This window comes from Echiichthys vipera, assembly GCF_963691815.1.
Source record: "Echiichthys vipera genome assembly, chromosome: 9".
Taxonomy (NCBI): domain Eukaryota; kingdom Metazoa; phylum Chordata; class Actinopteri; order Perciformes; family Trachinidae; genus Echiichthys; species Echiichthys vipera.
Genome location: NC_139834.1, coordinates 3,953,683 through 3,977,999, shown reverse-complemented (window position 1 = coordinate 3,977,999; position 24,317 = coordinate 3,953,683). Strand labels below are relative to the sequence as shown.

Sequence of the window (24,317 nt, the reverse complement as noted above, 5' to 3'; positions counted from 1 at the left end):
GATCGTTTTGAATTGCCAATGGGCGAAAGGGTTGTACCATAACTGAGACCTTCTAGGATGCTGACTGCAGTTCACTTGACGCCCACTGGTGCTGCCCAAGAAAGCAACAATAATAATAACTGAACTTAATAAAACAAAAACAAATTGTTAAAATGAGGTCTGTGTGTGTGTAGGTGACTGTTTCAGTGAACAGCGGCAAAGGTGAATTCTCCACCTCGTTCACTCCTGAGGAGCCTCTGTGTAACGGGCGCTGGCACACAATCACAGGTGAGTTTACATCGGCTGTTGTTGTTGTTGTTGTTGTTGTTGCCCTGCTGTAACAGACGACATAACGGTGTTGTCGTCATCTGTGCGTGTCCAGTGGTGAAGAAGAACAACGTCCTGCAGCTCCATGTGGATGCAGCCAGTGAGCACAGCGTCGGGCCCAGACAGAGCCGCTCTGCAGGGGCCAAAGAGACCGTTTACCTCGGAGGGGTACCCGGTGAGTTCACAGCTTTTCTTTTCTTTTCTTTTTTTCGCACAATGCCAAAATCACATTCTTTCTCCTGATCCTGTTTCATTCTTTCTAATGTTGAAGTTTGAATTGACGTTGACAAACTAATGTTAAAGTTTAGAACTTCCACATTCCTGAGTTTACTCATAGACATAGTTCCAAACTCTGGATCTATTCATCTCAAATATGTAGAAAATTAAATAAATAAACAAAATGAAATGAACAATAAACCTATACACAAACTTAATGAATACATTTATCATAAACAAAAATTCATCTTACACGTTCGAAAGGAGTATTATTCAGTCCTAGCCCCTTCTCCTCTACTCATTAATAAAGTCATAAATCCTAATTAATGAAATAGTTTCTCAAAATATTAACTTTTTACACAAATATTGTATTGACTTGATGCAATTGCATGACTTATTATGACTTTTTTTTCCTCCAAAAAATGAATGATAACTATTCTTGTGAATTGACTCTCAGAATTAGTTTAGCGTTCTTCATTGGTCAATCTGTTTATTTTTATTTAGGTGGTTTTTTTTCAACTATAAAATGACATAGTTATATATATTTTTTAATAGCATTCACAATTTGACAGAGCTCAAGCCGATTAGCCTTGCATAGCAGCCGAATTCTCACGATAACATGAAAATCCCATTTACATCATATGAAAATCCATCTCCAAGTACCGGTAATGCGTTTGTGTGAGAATTTGCACAGCCAATCAGTGTCCTATGAGGAGCTACTGGCAGCTGAGGGGGAAGGATGAATTATAATAAAAGTTTCATCATCGGGGCACCCACTAGCTTAAGTCCTCGCCGCAGCAGCAGCAGCTCGCTGTTCGACTCACACCTGCAGCCCTTCGTTGCATGTCACCCCCTCTTTCTCGACAATTTCCTATCAATCTCCAGTTGTCGTGTCAAAATAAAAGTGGAAAAAGCCCCCAAAAAAAACCTTAAAGGAAAAAAAAAGTTTCATCATCCCAACATTTACTTTTGTCCGCTATGTTCTTTTTCCTTTGGCTTTTCACACGTAGGTTTTTCTATTTTATGTTTGCAAGATGTTTTATCTGTTTTAATGTGTATTCTATCTTTGGTATTTTGTCTTTTATGGTTTTGATTTTACTGTACAGCGCTTTGGAAACGTTAGTGTTGATTTAAAGTTGTGCTTTATAAATCAAATGGCTTGGATTGGATGTTCCTGTGAAATTAAGTCGACCGAGATCTCTTTTATCAGTCATTTTTGATGCTTTTTTCATGCTGAATGACTTATTTCAAAGAAACGTATGAGCACGAGCTTTAAAGTGGTGCTCTTGCAGGATTCTTTGTGCAGAAAAAAACTGACTCAGCAAACTTTTCAGACTTTGTCCCACACCACATGAATGCAGCACTACTTCTCACGGTTTCTGTTCAACATGTTCTTCTCTCTGTCCCCCAGATGGCATCACAGTTCCCGGTCTACCTGCCGGCCTGCCAGTCTTCCACGGCTGCATCCGCCTCGCGACCATCAACCACCGACCCGCCATGTTGTCCAAACCCCTCGCCGTGCACGGAGCTGTGGGGACGCAGGGCTGCCCACACGTGTAAACCCAACACACACGGTCTTATCCTCACATTCCCCAACTACAAATTACTGGTGGTGGGTGTCATGTTACTGTAGCTAATTTAAAATATATATATTAATATTTATTTTCTATTTTCAGAAAAACAAATGTATATTTTATATTTTACAGTTTGTTGTTGCAATATTACTGGCTTGTTTTTGTGCTACAGGGTGCTATAACAACTGTCTGCGCATAGAGATGCACTGATACGAGATGTCCACTCTAGAATCAGAAATTCTAAAAACGTGTAGTATATTGTAAATAAAAGCAACGCAGCTTGATTTTTCTTTTGCAAACAAATGTCAATCATCCGAGCAAATTTTCCAGAATCTGCAACATACTGAAGTAAATGATGATTACAGCTGTTTATCGTGCGTCTCTAGCAGAGAATGTTAATACCTACTGAGTCGGTACACTGTGAACACTGTAATGTTTGAGCAACGCCCTCAGGCAGTGCAGATGGGCAACGGGACCTGTAACTGGGACAAGGACTGGACTTCAGGGGAATATCAGAGTTGGCTAAGTCTCAGTGGCACATCCCGCATCTAATCCTACGCTACACATGAATAGTACAATTCAAAAATTAATTGGGCTTTATTAAATAAAATGTACAAAAAGGTGATCATCAAAAGTCAACATGTCAAATTTACAAGTGTGATGTTTGTGTTTCTTTCCCCACTCGATTGTGGTACGTGTGCATTATATTTGGATTTTCCAGCACATTTTATAAACCCAAAAATAAGGTTATGATGATGCTGCGTTCAGGTCACGTGGAATTACCATTTTCCAACATGTGAACAGTGTTCATGTCAACATCCAAGTTCTAATTACAATTTGGAAACATTTTCTGGACGCTCTGATGTCACAAGTCGTAAACAAAAGACGCGACAACGCAGCATAACCTCCCCCTCAGTCAGCTCGTGTCCAGGTCATAGGCAGCGTTTCCCATCTCTATTCTGACATAAATATTGTAAACCTGTACCAAACATGAGTGTGAAGCTTGTATGTAATATAACCTTTTTATTTTTTTTTAAATCTCTCACCGAAAGAATAAGCTGTCTCCCCCCTCACTCCCAATCCCCCCATGTGCTGTAAATGTATTTTTGAATAAAGTTTTTTTTCATACAAAAACTGGACTTTTTGTTTTATCATCTGATGAAAAAACACCTTGAGGCAAGTGGTTGGTTTCATTTTTTTTATTATTATCAAGAGTGAATCACAAACAAAGCCTGAGCGTATCAGCACTCAGTGAGGCTCCGACAGTCTGAACTGTGAAACAGAGAGAAGATCAAACTTAAGGCTCAAATCCCCCCACGCCTTTCTTTCATAAACTCATTTCAGAGTAGAAGTAATGGGGACTATAAAGACGGTTTGCTGGTCATCACAGTGAAAACTGGCTCAACTTTGATGCGTTAACAGCTTTGCTAACATGTGCCGTTCATCCTGAGAGAGGAGCACAGCGTTGCCTTTGGTATAGAAAAGTGTAAGACAACATTAAAGAGAGAAAAAGGAATCACAGATTTTACTGAGGCTTTGCTGTGTTGGCTTTAATCCAGACTCATGTCCTCGTCGTCCTCCTTCTTCTCTTTGGAGTCCCCTTTACTGCCCTGCATGGCTTTGGCAAACGCCTCCACATCTGACAAGATATGTATAAATACAGAAGAAAGAGGTGGAAAAGTAGAGAAAATAATGTTACAAAGAGGAATCATTCCTGAGCGAGAGAAAAAACAAATCCTGACCAAAGGGGGGATTTTCCCCCAGAGGCTGGAGGGAAGAAGTCGTGCAGGGTGCATGGTGGGATTGTTAGTGCTTTCACCTGCCATCTGTATTTGCATAAAGTTGACTGAACTTTATTTAAAGCAGCCGGTTCACAAAACTTTGACCAAGCTATCGAACTAGAAGAAAAAGTCAATAAATGAATTAAGTGCCGTTGCTTATTCCTCGCTTAAAATGTTTTCATGGGGCAGTCGTAAAGAGGCTGAAGGTCCTCGAGGCATCGGCCGTGGGTTCGACTCCGACCTGCGGCCCTTAGCTGCATGTCTCCCCCCCCCCCCTTTAATAATCTTAAAAAATGTTTCCAGAAATAGATTTTGATGGCTTGTTCAGGCGCAATAACAGAAAGTTTATGGGCAGGCTGCCATGCTGTTTCCCGGCGAGCAGAGAGCGCGTTTATCCAACACCCCAAGCAGCACCAGGACATTCAGACTCAAATGTAGTACATAAATAAAAAATGATCTTATTTCTTTCACACCACACTCAGTCCCAAATATTGTGCTATAATGCATAATGGTTTTGGGTCCTGTGGTTCATTTACGCATATTTTTGGATGTTGGGTGGTGTGGATTGGCTCCCATAACAGGCCAGGTGTGTGTGTGTGTCTGTGTGTGTGTGTGTGTGTGTGTGTGTGTGTGTGTGTGTGTGTGTGTGTGTGTGTGTGTGTGTGTGTGTGTGTGTGTGTGTGTGTGTGTGTGTGTGAGACTGTTTTTCATCATATAATTCTAAGATAAATCTCCTGTGAAATGTTTGAATAAAATTACAAAATGATTGGTTTTTAGTAGACCAACTAGATTAACTGAAATGTTTATTAAACTTTGATGATTGCAAAAGGATATCTGACACAGGACTTCATTAAAAGAAAGAGGTGACAAGATCAGAAGAGAAATAATTGAGTTGTCGACTAAAACTATGAAGTATAAAAATAACTTAAGTGTGACTAAAAGTGCATTTTTAAGTATCACATATTGCATGCGTCTCACCTCCTCGGTTGGCGGCGTCCACAGCTTCAGCTGGCAGACCGAACTGACTCATGAGTGGGCCGAGCTGCCCGGAGGCCAAGGCACTGCTGAACATACTCATCGACTGAAGGAGAGAAGAATTACGGTCACTGGGGCTGATTCAACACTGCTGCAGCAATTAAACACACTTCCAGCCTAATCCAATTATCTGTGCTACTCTTTTATAGTTACCGTTACCAAAGAAATCTCCTCTCTCCTTTCCCCAGACACTTTAGGTCTTGACTAGAATCTCAGTGTTTATTTGGGGCTACCTGGTGTTTGTGTGTTACCTGTTGGAACTGTGGTGAGTTGATCGTGTTCTGGATCTCCTCAGCACTCTGCGGTAAACTTTCTCCGCTGGGGAGGAAGGGCAGGAGCCTCTGCTGGACCTCAGCGTTGGTCAGGATAGGAGCCATCATCTCCGGGGTGCAAACGCTCGCCAAGTCCACTACAAAACAGGAGAGGAGCCCTGTTAGTCATAAATTCATCTTCAACCGTATTTCTCTTCTTAGCTTTGACTCTCCCTCCTTGTTTAGCTGCTGCCGATATTCAGACTTGGTGACTAGGCAGTCCTGCATGAGAACCAAGACTTCTAACCCACATTCAATCATCTTTCCCTCACCTGCTGCTCCCTGAGCAGCTGACGCCGCTGGGACGTTCATGGTGGCGAGGATGCTTTGAAGGTCACTGAGCTGGATAGGCTGGTGGGAGGCAGGGCTTCCAACAGAGGCCGGGGCCAGTGGGGTCTGAGCCGAGGCTGCAAATGAGGCAAAGAATAAACAAGTTGTTAAACTTAACACATGATTTAACTCATCATTAAAAGTATGATTCTTGATTTGCGACCATCTGACGCATAACAGTACCTGCTGTGGAGGGAGCAACAGTAGTCGGGGAGACAGCTGAGGCAGCGGGAGTCACAGGGGTGGTGGGGGCCTGAGAGGTGCTCAGTCTGGGGGCTCCGCCGGATGAAGGAGTTGCGGCAGCTGACTGGCTACGAGAGCTGAGAAAGAAGAGGTGGCAGAGGTGAGGAAAGAAGACAGGAGATTTAAATTGAAAAGTGATTTATCGGATTCTCACACACACTTTGTCTGACATCTGGTGGTTGTGTCACCTATGGCCCATTTGTGTTGTGTGCTTTAACCCCCTAATGTAGCAGAAGTAGACTTCATAATCATTGTTTACCATCAGATCGTTGTTGTAATATAACTTTTTATTTCTCTCTTTCTCTGTGAAATGAAGATGTGTTATTTCACGGAGAAAGAGAGAAATATATAGAGTCCGAAATGATTCAGCGACTGTGCTGGAGCTAGTTGTAGGAAACAATAAGCTGTTAGATAAACTCCCAGTCAGTAAAGTGCCTGGGGTTAGTTTTTTTAGAACTTTTCAAAAGCTCTCTTGTGGCAGTGATAGATGCAGGATGTTTACTATTGACAGTAATGGACTCTCACTCTGACTCAAAACAGACTGAGGCAAGTCTGATCGTATTGGCCACTGCAGCGTGACTCCAGTTTAATATCTCCAAAAGTTTAATCCCGCTCAACTTTTCACAGCATCGTTATCTTTCAGCACCCCCTACAGCTTCCCCTGGTGCAGCCTAAGCACTGCACCCATTCATACATGAACGGGAGGACTTGGTATTTGTTGGACTGAATGGCCGTTTACCTGGATGAGGAGCTGCTGGTGGCTGGTCCTCCACTGCCCAGCAGGTTGGCCAGTCCTGGTCCTGCTAGAGCTCCCAGACCTCCTTAGACAAACGAAAACAAATCAAAAAAGGTCCACATTGATGTCTGATTCTTACTTAAAACAAACACAGCAACTGTAAACTGTACTTCATATTGATTAAATATTGAAATATGTAACAAAGGGAGTACAAAGAATCACATCCGTCAGAATTGGATTTCAATACTTCATTACTACAACTTGTTTGACTTAAGCATTGTGTCATATTATTCAATTACTACAGGACATGTTGGATAAGAAATATATGGTGTAACACTAGTTTGAAAATACAGACTTTGTGTTTACTGAGATTATATAATATGGACAAACTCAACAGCAGTCAGACTGGTGTCATAATTCTACTCCAAACAGAGAGGGATTAGCCTCAGTAAGAGTCTCAATGAAGGCCCCTTACTGTACTTGTGTTGTTATATCCCCCAGTCTTCTTACAGTAGTCCATATGCAACCACATATCTTTAACTTTTCATCATTTTTAGATTTATTGACTTCCCTTCTCTCAACAGATTCAGAAGCCCCTGCCGTGGTGAGTGTCAAGATGTATTCATTTTTCCATTTTTATACGTCTAAGAAATATCAAGTGCTGCTCACCCAGTCCTCCCAGTCCTGTGGGTCCGATCAGCTGCATCAGCTGGTTGTGGCTCATATTTCCCAGCAGGTTTTGCAGGCCTCCCTCTCCTCCGAGTGCGGAGAGTTCATGGCCGCTGCCGCCGCCGCCGCTTCCTCCTGCTCCAGGAATGGGAGGATTGTTCAGGTACTCGTTCACCTTACGGCAGAACTCATCATCCTTGTCAGTCTTTGGCTCCTGATGGAAATGAGGCAAGTAAGAATTCCTTGAAATCTTAGCTGAATTCTCCACAGATCAAATGTACAGGGCTCGGTTCTATCCGAGTTAATCCTGTGTGGTGACATGAAGGACCAAAAAAGCCCACCGTTGGAGATCAAAATCTAAAAAAAGAAATCCCTCATTGGAGTAGATAAAGAGAAAACTACTGGTGAGAATAAAAAAAATGTGTGGCTGCCTGTCAAATACACTGATTACATCCATGCCCACCCTGTCATCATGATGCCACTCAGTTATCCATCTGCCTGCACACAAATAGACACATTCACAAAGGCAGTCCCTTCAGAAAGAACGTGAGGAGCAACTTCCTCTCACCTGCATCCAGAAGAACAGTCTCTTGGATCCGGCCTTGAACTTCAGCACAAAGACACGTCCGGTGGTGCACTGGCTCACCTTCTTGAATTCGCAGTCATCAGGGAAGATGATCAGGTCCTGGAACAGCAAAGGCACAACATAAGACATTTAAGAGAGAGAGAGAGGGAAAAAAAAACAGAGTTGTTGTGTAATCGTCAACCAATAACCAAAAGGGAAAACCCAACAGCAATGTCACTGCAGCTCTGAAATAAAGTCACCTTGCTTGAGGGCCAACTAGATCAGGATTCAGCATTGCTTGTATTAAGAATTCCCAAATACAGAATAAGAAGAAAGCAAAGTGACAGACTGAGGAGACAGTCCATCTATTCCCAATGCAAGAGTGCTGCCACTGCCCTCATTTTCTTCATGGTATTTGTGGAATGTACAACCTGGCTAAAGATAGAAACGACTAGTGTGATCACACCAGCGGTCAAATTCTTTGCTGATGATTTGCATGTGAACCATCAGGAAATGTATAGATATTTACTGTAAGCATGTTCGAGTGTTTTTTTCTAACCTGTTAATAAAACATGTGCATTGTAACTTTGATTTCTAGTTTAAGGTTTCTCACATCATCGACATTCCCAGACGTCCTATCCTTCCAGCAGAAGTGAATCAGGGAGTCATCCGACTGCTGGACGTACACCGTGCCCTTGCGTTTGTCAGGTGTCACTACGTTCCCCTTCAAGGTCATTTTCCCAGCACGAAACTCCACCAGGTACTTGCTGGTGCTTCCCCTCGAGCCGCTCACCAAGCTTGGAAAGAGAGCGCCTGATGACATCTTTGGATCTCTTTTAAACAAGCCTAAATACTGGAGGGAAAGAAAAATGGGCTCAGGACATGCAAGCTTAGAAAGTAAAATACCTATACTTACTCAAGTTCTACGATGAGGTACTTGTACTAGACGACTGGGCAATAATTCAATACAATCGATGGAATCGTTTCGTGATGAAATCATATATCGAGATATGATACAAAATTAAATAATCTAAATGAATAAAAACAAGCAAGTACTAACAGAAATCTCTCCAAAAATTTTATGTGAAATACTTTCTTCTTATACTTTGAATTTGCACTAAAGTTTTTTAATGAAATAAGAATAAATAGTGATAGAAGATTTTGGCCATATCGTAGTTGAGTATTCCCATTTTCTGCTACTTTATATTTTTACTCTATAACAATTTCATAAACAAATAGTGCTAGTTAATTTGATAACCTCCGGGTTACTTGCGGATTTAAATTATCACAACATAATAAACAATTAAAAAATGATGATGTATTATTATAGATTACTATGATAATTGATTGATCTCTGGGAGAAAATGCCCCTGCTAACAGTGCATAAAGTCATTAAAATTAGCTCTACACATGAATCAATCAATAATTATAACTCAATAATACATTATAATTCTCAAATGGGCCATTCTGCATCATGCATACTTTCTTTGGGTACTTTTAAGTACATTTTCTAATTCTTTTGTGATTTTTACTTGAATAAATGCAGTAGAATTCAGAGCGTTGCTTGTAACAAAGTTTTCTTTTTTTTATTCTAACAGCTATTTCGTATGCTATAACACTTTAAATGTGATATAAGACATTGTTGCAGTCTTATCCTTAAGTTTTAGCAGTGTGGAGCTGTTAGAACGAACACTTCTCAAGCCGAAGCTAACAAAAGTAGCAGTTAGCTGTCGTTAGCTCCTCTGGCTGTGTCATACTGGTCGTCAATGCTAATGTTAGCATTAGCCCGTGACGTAGCTCAAACGGCCGGGCGACAAAGGCCAACGTCTTTACTATTTATTCATCTGGCAAAAGTCGTTCCGTTTTTTAGGAAATAACAGCCAACGTGTAGCGGAACATATTAATGTGAAACTGGAGTTGATAAATAAATCGTGTTCAAATACCTGAAGTTGTGTTGGCAGAGTTTGAGGACAACTTTTTCTTCTTCACGTCGCTTGGTGGCTAGTAGCTAACTTCCGGTTGTGTTCGTGGACGCGCCCATACATAGACATATAAAGAGTAGACGCCGCATCGAACGTTGGGCCGCGAGAAATGCGGCCGCCATCTTGGACCGGTCATTCTCCCAGATCAGTTCTTTAGTGACTCGTTGAGCCCATAGGTTGAGCCTCTGAGTTGAGCAGCAGAAGGAACAAGATGCCAGAGCACTGTGCAGCGTATTCCTACTCTAATCTAATATTACAATTCATAATCAGTACGGTACAGTACAATTTTAAACAATTATACATAAATCCATGCATTTTTGAATGTTATAGTGAGTCCCTCAGGCTGTGGCAGGTAGATACATATTTAGCTGCCAGAGGAGCTGCTGTCTCTTATTATATTATTATTATCTTGTCACAGTAGAGGCATGGAGATTAGCCTCTGTGGGAATGTTAGTGTGTGTGTGTGTGTGTGTGTGTGTGTGTGTGTGTGTGTGTGTGTGTGTCTGTGTGTGTGTGTGAGAAAGAGAGAGAGAGAGTGAGAGAGAGATTTATGTATTCATGTATGAAATATAGCCTATTAATACTCTATAAATGATTTCTATTGTTGCGTTTACATTTATAGTGTTTGTAAAACACCTATCATACATCACATATATCATATATCAGAATATTCTATTACTGTTGATCCCACTCTGAATATTAAAATACTCTGAACCGTGTCCTGTCCTTACACTGAGTGGAGCGGGCGACCGGGCCAAGATGGCGGCTCCACCGCTCGTCAGCGCCAATAGGCCCAACGTTCGATGCGGCGTCTACTCTTTATATGTCTATGGACGCGCCCATATGTCTACGCTTTATCTACAGCTTGCACCTTCTTCTTCTTCTCTACTTTTTTTTCGCGGTCGGCAAATCACTTTCTGGCTCATTACCGCCACCTACTGGTATGGCGTGGGAATCAAATAACCTTAGAACTTATATTAACTAAACAAAGCCTTCAGCACAAACACTTTATTAAATTGGAAGCAACAGACTCCATTACCTGCTCTGAAAACCAAACCAAAACCATACAGTGGATCAATGTTAGTTTACTAGTTCTTCAGGGGAAGCATCATATCCATAAAGCTCAATTCTCCAAATCTCCACCAAACTTTAATCCCTTCAAATATGAATTTCGTAACTATTTTGAGTCTATCCAGATTATTAATAAGAAATGTAATTAAACCACAGATAAGTTACATGACTTTTTTAAAGATGTATAACAGTGTAGTCCGCATCTTAATTTAACTTCTTTACATGTATCTATCTTACTTTATTTCTTTTCTTTGTTTCTCTATGCCGTTGTAGCTTATTAAATATTCTTATGTAATGTCATAATTTAATGTGTTTACTGAAAGGAGAACTGAATGTATTTACACACATATCTATCTTTGTCAAGTATCTTTGTCAAGTATGATGATATATATATATATATATACAGTATATTAACAAAACAAAATTAATAAGTAAAATAAAAATAAGGTAATAATCATTTCACTCTGACAGAATTTTCAGATGGCTGGTGGATATTAACATACATACATACAATACAATAATAGTTTTTTTCTTCTCAAATTATTCTTGTGATTTTATTTTATATTTTATACGTTTTATTTAAACTTGGTATTTATTACAAATATGAGGAGAAAAACGATAATACATCACTTATTTGTAAGAAGATATAAAGAAATGTATAAAAATATACTAATTAAAACATTAAATAGCGAGTCCAATCTTACAGTTTTGATGGCTTTTTTGTTTTTTGATGAAGCAATAAAGACACAAGTTCTATTTCTTTTTTAAACACATTAAAGTGAGGTTTCACTCACTTTAAGGAATTTACATTCATGAATGTAAAACTTGGCAAAGAATATTATGACACTAATAAGAAAATGTTCATTCTAATATATAGTATCGTATCGTATTGGCGGAAGTAGCTCAGTCCATAGGTGACTTGGCTGGGAACCGTAGGGTCGCTTGTTCAAGTCCCTGTGTGGACCATGTATGGAGCGTGGCCTGGTGGCTGGAGAGGTGCCAGTTCATCTCCTGGGCACTTCCGAGGTGCTGTTGAGCAAGGCACCGATACCCCAACTGCTCGGGGCGCTGGTCACTGGCAGCCCCCTCGCTCTAACATCTCTCCATTAATTGCATGTATAGGCCCTGTTTGTGCATGTGTGTATTTCGGGTCTGTGTGTGTAACATGTATAATAATAATAAGAGTGAAAAAATCCAATTTCCCCTTGCGGGATAAAAAAAAGTAATTCTTCTTCTTATCTGACAAAACCAAATACACCATTTTCCAGTTATAGTTCAAAGTTGCAGGTAGCATTTTACAAAATAAATCTAAAAATATCTCTGTGGGGTTTCGTTTTATTATTATCATTATTGTTATTATTGTTGTTATTACTTCGTTTCCTCTGGTGCGCGTTCACGCTGTCACCGTGAACGCGCATCGGGAGAAGAGGGGCGGGGCGAGTGAAAGAGTGAGTGGGAGGGTTGTGGTTGTTCCTCGCGACCCAGTAGGATTGACAGCTCCCTCCGGTGTAGCCGTTAGCTCGCTGGCTTCATTACCGACTGTTTGAATGGTCTAAACGGCGGAAAGCAAAGCAGAACTGGGATGCGAGTGTCATAGGAAAAACAATAAAAATCGGGTTATCTGACGCTTCACTCAAAATAAAACAGGAGCCGCGCAGGAACAAGGTAAGAGATGCTAACATTATTCTGCTCTGCTGCCCTTGGATTAGTTAGCGAGCTAGCTGTAAGTGCTAACGGGCTTATTCAAACCAGGAATATCGCTCAGTGCAGGCTAAGCTAATGTTGCTAACCAACATGGATGCTGTGTGTTGCTTTGATGCAGCGCCTGGAGATTATCCGCTTTAACCACGGTTTGATTCCCCGAGCCGACCGGTGTTTTCTAGTTCGGTTTCCCCCATCACGAACCGGTAGCAAAAGGTTTTAACATTTGGACTTGTACTTATAAAGCGCCTTTCTAGTCATCTGGCTACTCAAGGCGCTTCACAGTGTTTGTCACATTCACCCATTCACACAGACATTCACGCTGATGGCAGTGGACAGCTACAGACCATCTAATCTGATCTAACCATTCACACCACATTCACACACCCATGCGCAGCACGGGGAGCAATTTGGGGTTCAGTGTCTTGCTCAAGGACACTTCGACATGTGGAGATGGGGATCGAACCACCAATCTCTCGATCAGAGGACGACCCACTCTTCCACCAAGCCACAGCCGCCCCGACATTTAATATCTAGACTGGATATGTAGTTCAGATATCTATAATTGAATAATTCCCCATCGAAAATAACATTTCTAGATACCCACACTCACATTTTAGAATGAAAATGATATCAAAATGAAAAAAACAAACCCATTTCAGATATCCAAAATACACTTTGACTAGTAAAAATGTCATAACGGATATGTACAACTGCAATTTTCCTAGTAAAAATGGCATTACAGATATCAAGAATGTTCACTCTAGGTACTTAAAATGTAATTATGGATATCTAGAATTGAAAATCCGACACACATGAATGGTGTGAAAGTGACGTCATTAGTAGCAGTAGGAATGATGATGTGGATATCTGAGATGACAGTTCAAGTTAGGAAGAATGTCATATCTTAGATTCTTATTGTGACTAGTTAGAATTCCAGGAGTAGCCAAGTTGTCTAAATGTGATGTCAGGATACATGAACTCACGATTCAATACGCTTAACAAAATGAGACCAAAGACATTATGGATATTATGAAGAACCCTTCATTAAAATGTGCAAAATCTACTTTAGTGCGCTAACTTTTCTATCAATTCATTGGAATGATTCATTTTCCTCCAAAATAAATTCAAATGGATTGTTTCCCTTAGTTTGTTTCATGACCGAAAGAACGAGGTCGCGAGTACAAGCCGCCGAAATGTGTTTTCTCAGGAGGGGGGCTGGAGTCTCCCTTAGAGAGGGGGTGAGAAGTTCAGCATCCGTGAGGAACTCGGAGTAGAGCCGCTGCTCCTTTGCGTTGAAAGGAGCCAGTTGAGGTGGTTCAGGATCATCTGGTAAGGATGAACCCTGGGCGCCTCCCTAGGGAGGTGTTCCAGGCACGTCCAGCTGGGAGGAGGCCTCGGGGAAGACCCAGGACCAGGTGGAGAGATTATAGCTACACACTGGCCTGGGAACGCCTCGGGGTCCCCCAGTTAGAGCTGGTTAATGTGGCCCGGGAAAGGGAAGTTTGGGGTCCCCTGCTAAAGCTGCTGCCCCCGCGACCCGACCCCGGATAAGCGGATGAAGATGAGATGAGATGTTTCCCTTAGACTAGGTTCATTTTATTCTGACAAACTCTGTGTCATTGTATAATGCGATATAAAGCAAAATGCAAATCCATTTTTTCATCTTAACCGATTTGAATTTTTACACATTTGTATCGATTTTGAACTGTCCCACATCCCTAATTTTCATTGTTGTGTCCTCAGTGGGGCAGTGCCTGTTATCGCTTTGCGTACAGCTGGAGAAGAGCTGTCTTTTTTTCCTGTCTTCATGTGTATGTGATGTGTATGTGGAGTGGCAGGTGGTACCACTAACTGACTGCATGAGAGGGAGAGGGGGGGGAGAGAGAGGGAGAGAGGGAGAGAGAGAGAGGGAGAGAGAGAGAGGGAGAGAGAGAGAGAGAGAGGGAGAGAGAGGGAGAGAGAGGGAGAGAGAGAGGGGGGGAGAGAGAGAGAGAGAGGGAGGGAGAGGGGGGAGGGAGAGAGAGAGAGAGGGAGGGAGAGAGAGAGAGAGAGAGAGAGAGGGAGGGAGAGAGAGAGAGAGAGAGAGAGAGAGAGAGAGAGGGAGGGAGAGGGAGGGAGAGAGGGGGAGGGAGAGAGAGAGAGGGAGAGAGAGAGAGAGAGAGAGGGAGAGAGAGAGGGAGAGAGAGAGGGAGAGAGAGAGGGAGAGAGAGAGAGAGAGAGAGCGTAATTAAATACAACAACCTGTTAGTCACTGGATTTGTATGAGGACTCTTAGAAATACTGGATGTTGACATCTCCAGAAAAAGAAAGTAGACTATGTAATATGTATCCGTAGTGGTGCACCTTCTTACACAATCTTCTAATAGCTGTCCTCGTCCAAATACTGTGCAATAACATTATCATGGTCAGAGCATCTCCAGCTACACAGGCTGACAGGAGAGCGTTTCAACAGCCGGGACAGGGCCCAACACTAACTTTTCAAAGTGCGTGCACAGCTGGACACCAGGCACCAAATACGTTATTCACGTTGTATTAGGATAATAAGCAGTTATATGTCAGCTTGATCATGAAAATCTGACATTTTACAACTTTTCTTTTTGTTTTGAGTTCAAAAAGTTCAGGTTAATTTTGTTCTGATATCAGCTGAATCACTTTGCACATTTGTTTGCCATGTTGACGGGTTGGTTGAACTTTTAACCCCAAAGTCAAACAACTTCATGTGCCGTCGTCTCTAAATCAGCTGCTTGTGCGCACAAGCAAACGCATCAAAGCGTATGCAGCGTCCTCTGCAGAACCGCTTGGTTCCAGTTAACTGACTGTAACATCAGTATTTAAATATCACTTATTGGGGTGTATGTTTCTCTGTGTGCTGTCCCTCTTTTTGATTTTTTTAAAATGTGTAGCAAAAAGTGTGGCAACTGTTACTGTTGACTGCGGCATGATCAGTTATCATATATTTTGAATGCATCATTTTTTCATTCATTAAGTGCTTAAATGATGCATACATTGCATCGACTTCAAGGAGTGGCCCTTTCCAGCAAGTTATCTCAGTCAGTTTTGTTTTACAGCACATTTTACCAACTCCTATTATTTTTCTGAGTCAGCTGGTCTGAGTAAGGGTTGAGGGCAACGCGTGATGCTGGATGATGTCATGAGTATGAGCTCTGGTGGTGGTCATCAGTGACTCATCTAAAAAGCCAGTCACATCAAATCGGGTTACACCTAGATATCAGAGCTGTAGTAGGTCAGAGTATCTCTGACGCTACACTGGCAACTAAATGTGCTTCAATTCACTGCTAATTTCTCATGTAATTACTCAGGATCCACCTAACTATTGTTTGCATTATCAAATCGAGTAACCTGCTGTTTATTTTTCCAATTATTACTTTCTAAATTGTCTTTGACATAAAACAGAGAAAAGCAGCAAATACTCACAAATGAGGATCTGAAAGTTTTAAGTTTATGACCCCGACGTTTCTCTGACCGATAACGGCAAATCTTACAAATTATAGATCATCATTTAAGTTAACCTAATTTATCGTGCCTCTTCTAAACTTGAGTAACTTACAATGACTGTGGTGCAGTGTGACAGTTTCCTGTCCCAGTGTATCTGCTGTGACCCTTGAAAACCTAAAATTATCCCCCAGCTGGGGCTCACAGGTATTAGGTATTAATGTTGGTGTCTGACGCGGTTCAGATTCAGTGTGTCTCTGACATTCATAGACGACTGCAGGACCTGAGCTTTACAGAACCCCCTGATTCATCAATGATTGATGGTTGTTTTCCGGCACAGTTGATGAGAGAGAAACCAGCCCAGTAATTCTCTTTGTTAGGGCGGACTCACACTGTCCTCCCGGACCGAGACCCGGACTTCAGGGTACTTGTCCCCCCTCCCTCTCCCCCCCGCGCCCCAGCCCCGTTTGTACTCACACTGCCTGGGCCTCGGCCAATGCTTCTTGCTGTCCATACGCCATCACGCCGTAACACGTCACACGCATTGATCGCGTGTGTGTGGCTTTGTTTACAAATCTTTCCATAGACCTCGGAGTTTTTGTGCGTCTTGTCGACTGTTTTTGAATATTTTCATCCGTCCAAATCTGCAGTAAACACTCCACCCCCGCATCACACCAACGTGAACCTTTCACCACCATTGTTGTTGTTGTTAAATGTCCGCGCATGGTCCGTCCTTCTATTTACATGTCCGAACAGGCGGACATAACGCTACTGCCGTAGGGCACGTGCTCGTGCTCGTACACGTGCGCACGCTCGTGCTCGTACATGTGCAAATGGCTCCGCTAAAGCCCACCTCTTTCAAGCGGGCCGTGGAGGGCCAGCTGGCCCCAGTTGAGCGCGGAGCGGGTGCGCTCACACTACTTAAAGGTACTAGACTTTAGCTGAAAAAACGGTTTTGGCCGCGGCCAAAAGGATAGTGTGAGCACGCTCTTACAGAACCCCCTGATTCATCAATGATTGATGGTTGTTTTCCAGCACAGTTGATGAGAGAGAAACCAGCCCAGTAATTCTCTTTGTTAAACAGTGATATGTTCCACTCCTCTGCTGTATTGTTATCTTTTGGTCCTTTTTTTTGAGCTGCATTTGATTCCGTCCAAATGAAACATTCCTGCTTTGACATGACTTATCGAGACATAACCAGCTCGATTATGGAAAAAGAATTCCAATCAAGATAGTTTTAGTTAATATTGAAATCACGATTATTGAACATGATTACTCATCGCCTTGAAAACAATTCATTTGTACTCATTCATTCATCTTCAACCGCTTATCCCGGGGTCGGGGTCGCGGGGGTGCTGGAGCCGATCCCAGCTGACATCGGGCGTAAGGCGGGGTCCACCCTGGACAGGACGCCAGTCTATCACAGGACACATAGAGACGAACAGAGACAGACAACCATTCACACCTACGGGTGATTTTAGACTTTGTACTGTATAACAACATTTATTTTTAAAGAGGAATGTCTTGAACGTTGAATACAATTCAACTGAAAAACTAATACAAAGTAATTGTTTAAAAAAGTGATATATGAGTATATGTATAATATTGCCTGTGCATTTTATATAACATATAAAATAAACTAAATAAGATCAACTATGTTCTGATGGATCACAAGCTACTGAAAAATACAAAACCTTCTTACTAAATATAAATATTCACGATATAACAATCAGAAAAGAAAGAAATGTACAGTCAGTAAATCAGCCAAAACGTACAAAAGTAAAGGGTGCACTAAATGCATAAAGACAAGACAAAACAAGAGCATCATTGTGAAACCAAGTGTGGCACAATAACTGTTTTATCTTGATATCCTGTTTTCACAATCGTTGGAAGCCACATCCTACAAAAACTTCCCAGCCCTAACCCGAAGAGAAACCTTATTGAACGTTTTAATCCACGGAGTATCAATGCAGTTACCGTTTTCTTCCCATCTGTGTAGATGAATGTGTTGTGCAGTTAAAGTTTTTCACGTCGAGTCCTGATCATCGTTTTCAAACATCTCCGTTTCCACTCATCCTAAAACTTAACCCTTAAGTTTCAAACTAAATGGGGGTCAGTAGCATTTACTAAAAATGCAGTAGTAGTTTGGGCAATATGCGTAAACTTAGGAAAATGTTTCGGCCTTACAGAGAGGTTTCCTCACAACTACCCTGAAGTTTTCCTTCTATAGGTGTGTGTCATCCTCCCGATCAGAGATTAGATTCCCCTGGAGGAAAAACACATTCTCCTTTTTGACTGAGAGCTGGTGGCTGCTGATGGCCTCGGGTCATGAGTCTGGTCATGAGTGTGTCCTCGAGACAGGACGGAGGAACAGCCCTGGGATCTCGTGTCACATGAGACCGTCAAATATTCACCTTCACTTTCACTTCGCCTGCGACTTCACACTTTCTGTCCCCTTATCTTTCCCACTCTGAACCACATCCCTTCTTTCCGTCTGTCACTACATCTCTGTCTCCCTGACCCAGCTGTCTCCACCTCACCCCTCTTGACGCCCCCACCCTGTTTTTCTCCGTCATTCCTCTCCTCCATCGCTAAACTGCGACAGTGATTTCGAGATAGAAACATCCTGGGGTTTTCTGTGTGCGGCACCGAGTTCCTACGTAATGAATAGATTAAACAAAGCTATGATTTGAGAGTTTTCAAATTTGTTAATTTGTTATTAGCAAGTTGCCAATTATGTTACGACACATATCTTTTCCTATGTACGGCTTACACCCAAATTCACTAATTCCTGGTTTCGATTAGACCAGCAGCTTCCTGACCGAAGCACAGTAACCTAGGCTCATTACTCAGAGGGCTGTAAAGCTGAATTGTCCTTTTCAACTGATTGGAAATCCAGAGTTTACAAGCGCACGCACACACACACACACACACACACACACACACACACACACACACACACACACACACACACACACACACACACACACACACACACACACACACACACACACACACACACACACACACACACTGTTTGCGGTGTGATACAGAACAGTAGGGTAGAATAATAAGACCACCTTTGAACAGAGACCAGAGTTATAAAGAAAGAGGTGAGTATTTTGTGCTCAACCTAGTTTCAGTTCAGAGTTTAGTGACTGTATGCAGTGCTTTCTTTAATTGTTGGAGGATTTTAACTTTATGTTAAGATTGACAAAGTGTGGACTGGCATGTATAAAGACCTTTGGAGACAATGCATTTGTGCAGTTCAAGGACCCCAGGATGCAGAAATGGATGAAATAGCGCGTACTGCTTGACAAACATCATTTTTTTCGTCCAAATCTGTTCGATATTATCATAAAGTGGGCATGTCTGTAAAGAGGAGACTTGTAGGTACCCACAGAACCCAAGGTGGTAGGTCATGTTTCTCTAACGTTACTGACATGTTTAAGGTGGTAGGTCATGTTTCTCTAACGTTACTGACATGTTTAAGGTGGTAGGTCATGTTTCTCTAACGTTACTGACATGTTTAAGGTGGTAGGTCATGTTTCTCTAACGTTACTTACATGTTTAAGGTGGTAGGTCATGTTCGTCTAACGTTACTGACATGTTTAAGGTGGTAGGTCATGTTCGTCTTATGTTACTTACATGTTTAAGGTGGTAGGTCATGTTTGTCTAACGTTACTGACATGTTTAAGGTGGTAGGTCATGTTCGTCTAACGTTACTGACATGTTTAAGGTGGTAGGTCATGTTCGTCTAACGTTACTTACATGTTTAAGGTGGTAGGTCATGTTCGTCTAACGTTACTTACATGTTTAAGGTGGTAGGTCATGTTCGTCTAACGTTACTGACATGTTTAAGGTGGTAGGTCATGTTTGTCTAATGTTACTGACATGTTTAAGGTGGTAGGTCATGTTTCTCTAACGTTACTGACATGTTTAAGGTGGTAGGTCATGTTTCTCTAACGTTACTTACATGTTTAAGGTGGTAGGTCATGTTCGTCTAACGTTACTGACATGTTTAAGGTGGTAGGTCATGTTCGTCTTATGTTACTTACATGTTTAAGGTGGTAGGTCATGTTTGTCTAACGTTACTGACATGTTTAAGGTGGTAGGTCATGTTCGTCTAACGTTACTGACATGTTTAAGGTGGTAGGTCATGTTCGTCTAACGTTACTTACATGTTTAAGGTGGTAGGTCATGTTCGTCTAACGTTACTTACATGTTTAAGGTGGTAGGTCATGTTCGTCTAACGTTACTGACATGTTTAAGGTGGTAGGTCATGTTTGTCTAATGTTACTGACATGTTTAAGGTGGTAGGTCATGTTTGTCTAACGTTACTGACATGTTTAAGGTGGTAGGCCATGTTCGTCTAACGTTACTGACATGTTTAAGGTGGTAGGTCATGTTCGTCTAACGTTACTTACATGTTTTAAGGTGGTAGGTCATGTTCGTCTAACGTTACTGACATGTTTAAGGTGGTAGGTCATGTTCGTCTAACGTTACTGACATGTTTATGGTGGTAGGTCATGTTCGTCTAACGTTACTGACATGTTTAAGGTGGTAGGTCATGTTCGTCTAACGTTACTGACATGTTTAAGGTGGTAGGTCATGTTCGTCTAACGTTACTGACATGTTTAAGGTGGTAGGTCATGTTCGTCTAACGTTACTGACATGTTTAAGGTGGTAGGTCATGTTCGTCTAACGTTACTGACATGTTTAAGGTGGTAGGCCATGTTCGTCTAACGTTACTGACATGTTTAAGGTGGTAGGTCATGTTCGTCTAACGTTACTGACATGTTTAAGGTGGTAGGTCATGTTCGTCTAACGTTACTGACATGTTTAAGGTGGTAGGTCATGTTCGTCTAACGTTACTGACATGTTTAAGGTGGTAGGCCATGTTCGTCTAACGTTACTGACATGTTTAAGGTGGTAGGTCATGTTTGTCTAACGTTACTGACACGTTTAAGGTGGTAGGCCATGTTCGTCTAACGTCACTTACATGTTTAAGGTGGTAGGTCATGTTTGTCTAACGTTACTTACATGTTTAAGGTGGTAGGTCATGTTTGTCTAATGTTACTTACATGTTTAAGGTGGTAGGTCAAGTTAGTCTAATGTTACTTACATGTTTAAGGTGGTAGGTCATGTTTGTCTAATGTTACTTACATGTTTAAGGTGGTAGGTCATGTTCGTCTAACGTTACTGACATGTTTAAGGTGGTAGGTCTTGTTTGTCTAATGTTACTTACATGTTTAAGGTGGTAGGTCATGTTTGTCTAATGTTACTTACATGTTTAAGGTGGTAGGTCTTGTGCACATCAGATATTTAAAAAATCCCTAATGGGAGCTTAGTTATTTAAAAAATTAAGCTAGAAAAGCATCACCTTTTAAACAAAGAAATGTATTTGGCAGTTAATAAGATTGATCACACTCTTTAATGATCATAACTGTTATCATTAAGCAGCTGATATGAGGCCTGTGGGTGGATAAATTGTTTGGTCTGGTGTTTGTCAGAGCATTTCCACTCAGTTATGAGCGCCTTATTGATAACAGCAGACAGGAGCTGTGGTAAAATTCCCAGAAGACCACTTAGAGATGAACATCTAAGCGGTATGAGAGGAGCTGGAGAGGGTGTAATTGTGTAACCTCCAGCGTAAAATGAAACTTGATAACACTATATAAGTTAATGTAGCAATTTGAACCTCCGTTCTTTTCATTTAAATAAGCGGTTCTGTCCTTGATTTGCTTTTAGAAGAATGTTTTAGAGCATTTTTATAAAATGAGTGTGGACATTTGTAAAATGTACTAATTCAATAATTAACCATGTAATTATACGAATGCCATCAAAACGGCTAAACAGGTTGAACTGAGGAGAAATGGAGGACAAACGTGGAAAAGAAACAACACTCAGAGGAAAGATGGTGTTGTAAATGGAAGAGTTGATAGAGCTGAGAGATGGAAAAGGTAAAAAAAAATAAGGGAAATTGAAAGCAATGAAGAATTGTAAAAACGTGGCAAGAGGAGGAGTAGAGGGAGAGAAAAATAACAGAGAGGGGAAGAGATGGGCTGATGCATGAATGAAAAAGTCATGACAAAGGTGTAGAAGATGGAGAGGGTGGAGGAAAGTGTGATGATGGCATGAGTGATGGAGGAGAAGACATGTAAGATGGATGTAAAGTGGAGAAGAGGGAGGAAGAGGAAGACCATGAGAGAGAAAGATGCTGATACAGATACTGGATTTTGCGACCAAAGTTTGAGAGTGTGCGACTGAATTTTAGTCACACTTGAGTGACAAGATGTCTCTCCATATCAAAATGTAAGAGGCTAAACAGCAACAGAGTGACACGTAACACAAACACGTTACACGTGGCCCCGCAGCTAGTCGCAGTATGGCACCTGACGGACCCAAAGCCTCCGTATGTGACACGCTGCCGACAGACGGTCTCTGCAGAGCCCAGTGACAGCAGAAATTCACTAAACCAGAATTGTTTTCATGTCAGCTCTATGGGGAGAAATCAACAGTGTTAAACTGATTCATTGACTTTATATCTCTGCCCAGCCGGTGAGGCAGCAGGTGACACAGACTGATCTGATCAGTCAGTGTAGATACGGTTCATATGTTTAAAACACAGACTGATCTGATCCGTCAGTGTAGATACGGTTTATGTGTTTAAAACACAGACACAGACTGATCTGATCAGTCAGTGTAGATACGGTTTATATGTTTAAAACACAAACACAGACTGATCTGATCAGTCAGTGTAGATACGGTTCATATGTTTAAAACACAGACACAGACTGATCTGATCAGTCAGTGTAGATACGGTTCATATGTTTAAAACACAGACACAGACTGATCTGATCCGTCAGTGTAGATACGGTTCATATGTTTAAAACACAGACACAGACTGATCTGATCCGTCAGTGTAGATACGGTTCATATGTTTAAAACACAGACACAGACTGATCTGATCCGTCAGTGTAGAAACAGTTCATATGTTAAAACACATTTACAGACTTCCCCGGTGTATTCCTATTAATGTAATTCTAAAATAAATCTAAATCTGACATTTTGGGAAATTTGATATTCTTTTCAGTAATTTGAAAGAAAACTGATAATTAATTAATTTTTTGAAATAGGCTGAATCTAACAATTATTTCCATTATTTATTAATCTGCCGATATTGTGCTGGCGTCATCTTCAAAAGATAAAGAGTGTGAGAAGTATCACTTCCCTCCATCATTTCCATTTTATTTACACTCTCTGTATGCGTCAGGCTGTGTGCCTGTGTGTGTGTGTGTGTGTGTGTGTGTGTACACACTGACAGCAGCTGGTGGCTGGTGTAGTCAATAATACTGACCAATGATCCATGTCTTTCCTCCTGTGCAGCGACAATGGAAACCGAAGAGATTAGATGAATGAAAGCAGAGTTTTTTTGTTGTTCTTTAAAGCACAATTGTATATATTATAAATTGTATACAGGGGAACTTCAACGTCTTCATTTTTCTTCCTTTTCATAACAAGACACTTAGGGTTAAGAAATACACAAGTAAGCGAGACACAGACTAAAACCATTGTCATCAATTATCATTCCCATAAACACTATTTGGTGGGAATGCTTTCAAAGCTATTGTTATTACAATCTGCTAGTGTACATCTATACTTCCAGATACAGCAGACTTTCTGAATGACACAAAACAATTACATACATGGACATGACATTCAGGAAGGCTGCTCTTAGAGTCACGCTAAAGCAGGAAATGTTGCCTCTCTTGGTTAAAGCCACGTACAGCATGTAGGCTTCACTTTACTTGCTTCCTCGTTATTGTCTTCTTTAAAAAATACATTGCATATTTAGTTGTTGGTGTGTTTTTAAGGGAGACAAAGTCAAATGAAGTGACAGATGAGTCATCAACAGAAGCCACAGCAATGGTAGAGCTTACATCCTGTGAGTCAACACTCGTAGACTCAAAGATGGATCGGAGAGTGTGACTTCCTTACTGGGACCTTTGTTTTGGATAAAGATTGAAGACCCTATGGTTGACTGCTTTGGGGGGGGGGGGTGCTTATGGCTTTTTACACTGCATAAATTAGCATAGCGATTGGTGGCCTGAGCAATCTTGCAGAGTCATATTAGTGCAAAATCCTCATAGAAAGGCCTATTTTCAGTCCAGCTCAAAATATTTACCATATTGACCGCCATATTGGTAATTGGTTCCCCTCTAAAAATCGGTATTAGTATTAAAAAAGTAAATTCTCTGATTGCAGCTTCTTAAATTCAAATATCTTCTGGTTTCTTTCCTCCTCTATGACAGTAAACTGAATATTTTTTGAGTTGTTG

The 24,317-nt window shown here is 41.3% G+C and overlaps 4 protein-coding genes across 5 annotated transcripts in view; 2 read left to right on the top strand and 2 right to left on the bottom strand.

The window, feature by feature from the left end:
- The window catches only part of lama5 (laminin, alpha 5), a gene marked incomplete at both ends in the record, with an annotated part of 134,679 nt that extends 132,597 nt beyond the window's left edge, over positions 1 to 2,082 (top strand). The window contains 3 exons of the mRNA XM_083920454.1: positions 174 to 267; positions 362 to 481; positions 1,934 to 2,082. Coding sequence (XP_083776580.1) covers positions 174 to 267; positions 362 to 481; positions 1,934 to 2,082 — 363 coding nt within the window. The remainder of the gene's footprint in view (positions 1 to 173; positions 268 to 361; positions 482 to 1,933) is intronic.
- Positions 1 to 24,317, bottom strand: part of taf13 (TATA-box binding protein associated factor 13) — a 329,277-nt gene that overhangs the window by 188,462 nt on the left and 116,498 nt on the right. The gene's annotated exons all lie outside the window — the stretch shown is intronic.
- adrm1 (ADRM1 26S proteasome ubiquitin receptor) lies at positions 3,285 to 9,794 on the bottom strand. 2 transcript variants are annotated; one of them, XM_083919365.1, is made up of 10 exons: positions 9,710 to 9,794; positions 8,380 to 8,619; positions 7,770 to 7,886; positions 7,202 to 7,415; positions 6,536 to 6,617; positions 5,737 to 5,873; positions 5,496 to 5,630; positions 5,164 to 5,321; positions 4,856 to 4,958; positions 3,285 to 3,735 (listed from the first exon to the last, which is right to left on the bottom strand). In XM_083919365.1, the coding sequence occupies exons 2-10, from the start codon at positions 8,587 to 8,589 to the stop codon at positions 3,647 to 3,649; spliced, it is 1,245 nt and encodes a 414-aa protein (XP_083775491.1). In that variant the 5' UTR covers positions 8,590 to 8,619; positions 9,710 to 9,794; the 3' UTR covers positions 3,285 to 3,646. The 2 variants fall into 2 exon arrangements, with proteins under 2 accessions (XP_083775491.1, XP_083775492.1); XM_083919366.1 differs by having other exon boundaries at positions 6,536 to 6,614.
- The window catches only part of LOC310951719 (dnaJ homolog subfamily C member 5-like), a 34,358-nt gene continuing 22,362 nt past the window's right edge, over positions 12,322 to 24,317 (top strand). Inside the window, exon 1 of the mRNA XM_083920101.1 lies at positions 12,322 to 12,484. The gene's annotated coding sequence lies outside the window, so the exon portion shown is untranslated. The remainder of the gene's footprint in view (positions 12,485 to 24,317) is intronic.

Excerpts from the sequence above, each read along its gene's own strand:
- adrm1 (XM_083919365.1), bottom strand. The coding sequence starts at position 8,589 with ATGTCATCAGGCGCTCTCTTTCCAAGCTTGGTGAGCGGCTCGAGGGGA. Across the intron at positions 7,416-7,769 it reads GACTGTTCTTCTGGATGCAG|GAGCCAAAGACTGACAAGGA; the intron begins GTGAGAGGAAGT and ends CATTTCCATCAG. Across the intron at positions 6,618-7,201 it reads CACAGGACTGGGAGGACTGG|GAGGTCTGGGAGCTCTAGCA; the intron begins GTGAGCAGCACT and ends CGTTTGTCTAAG.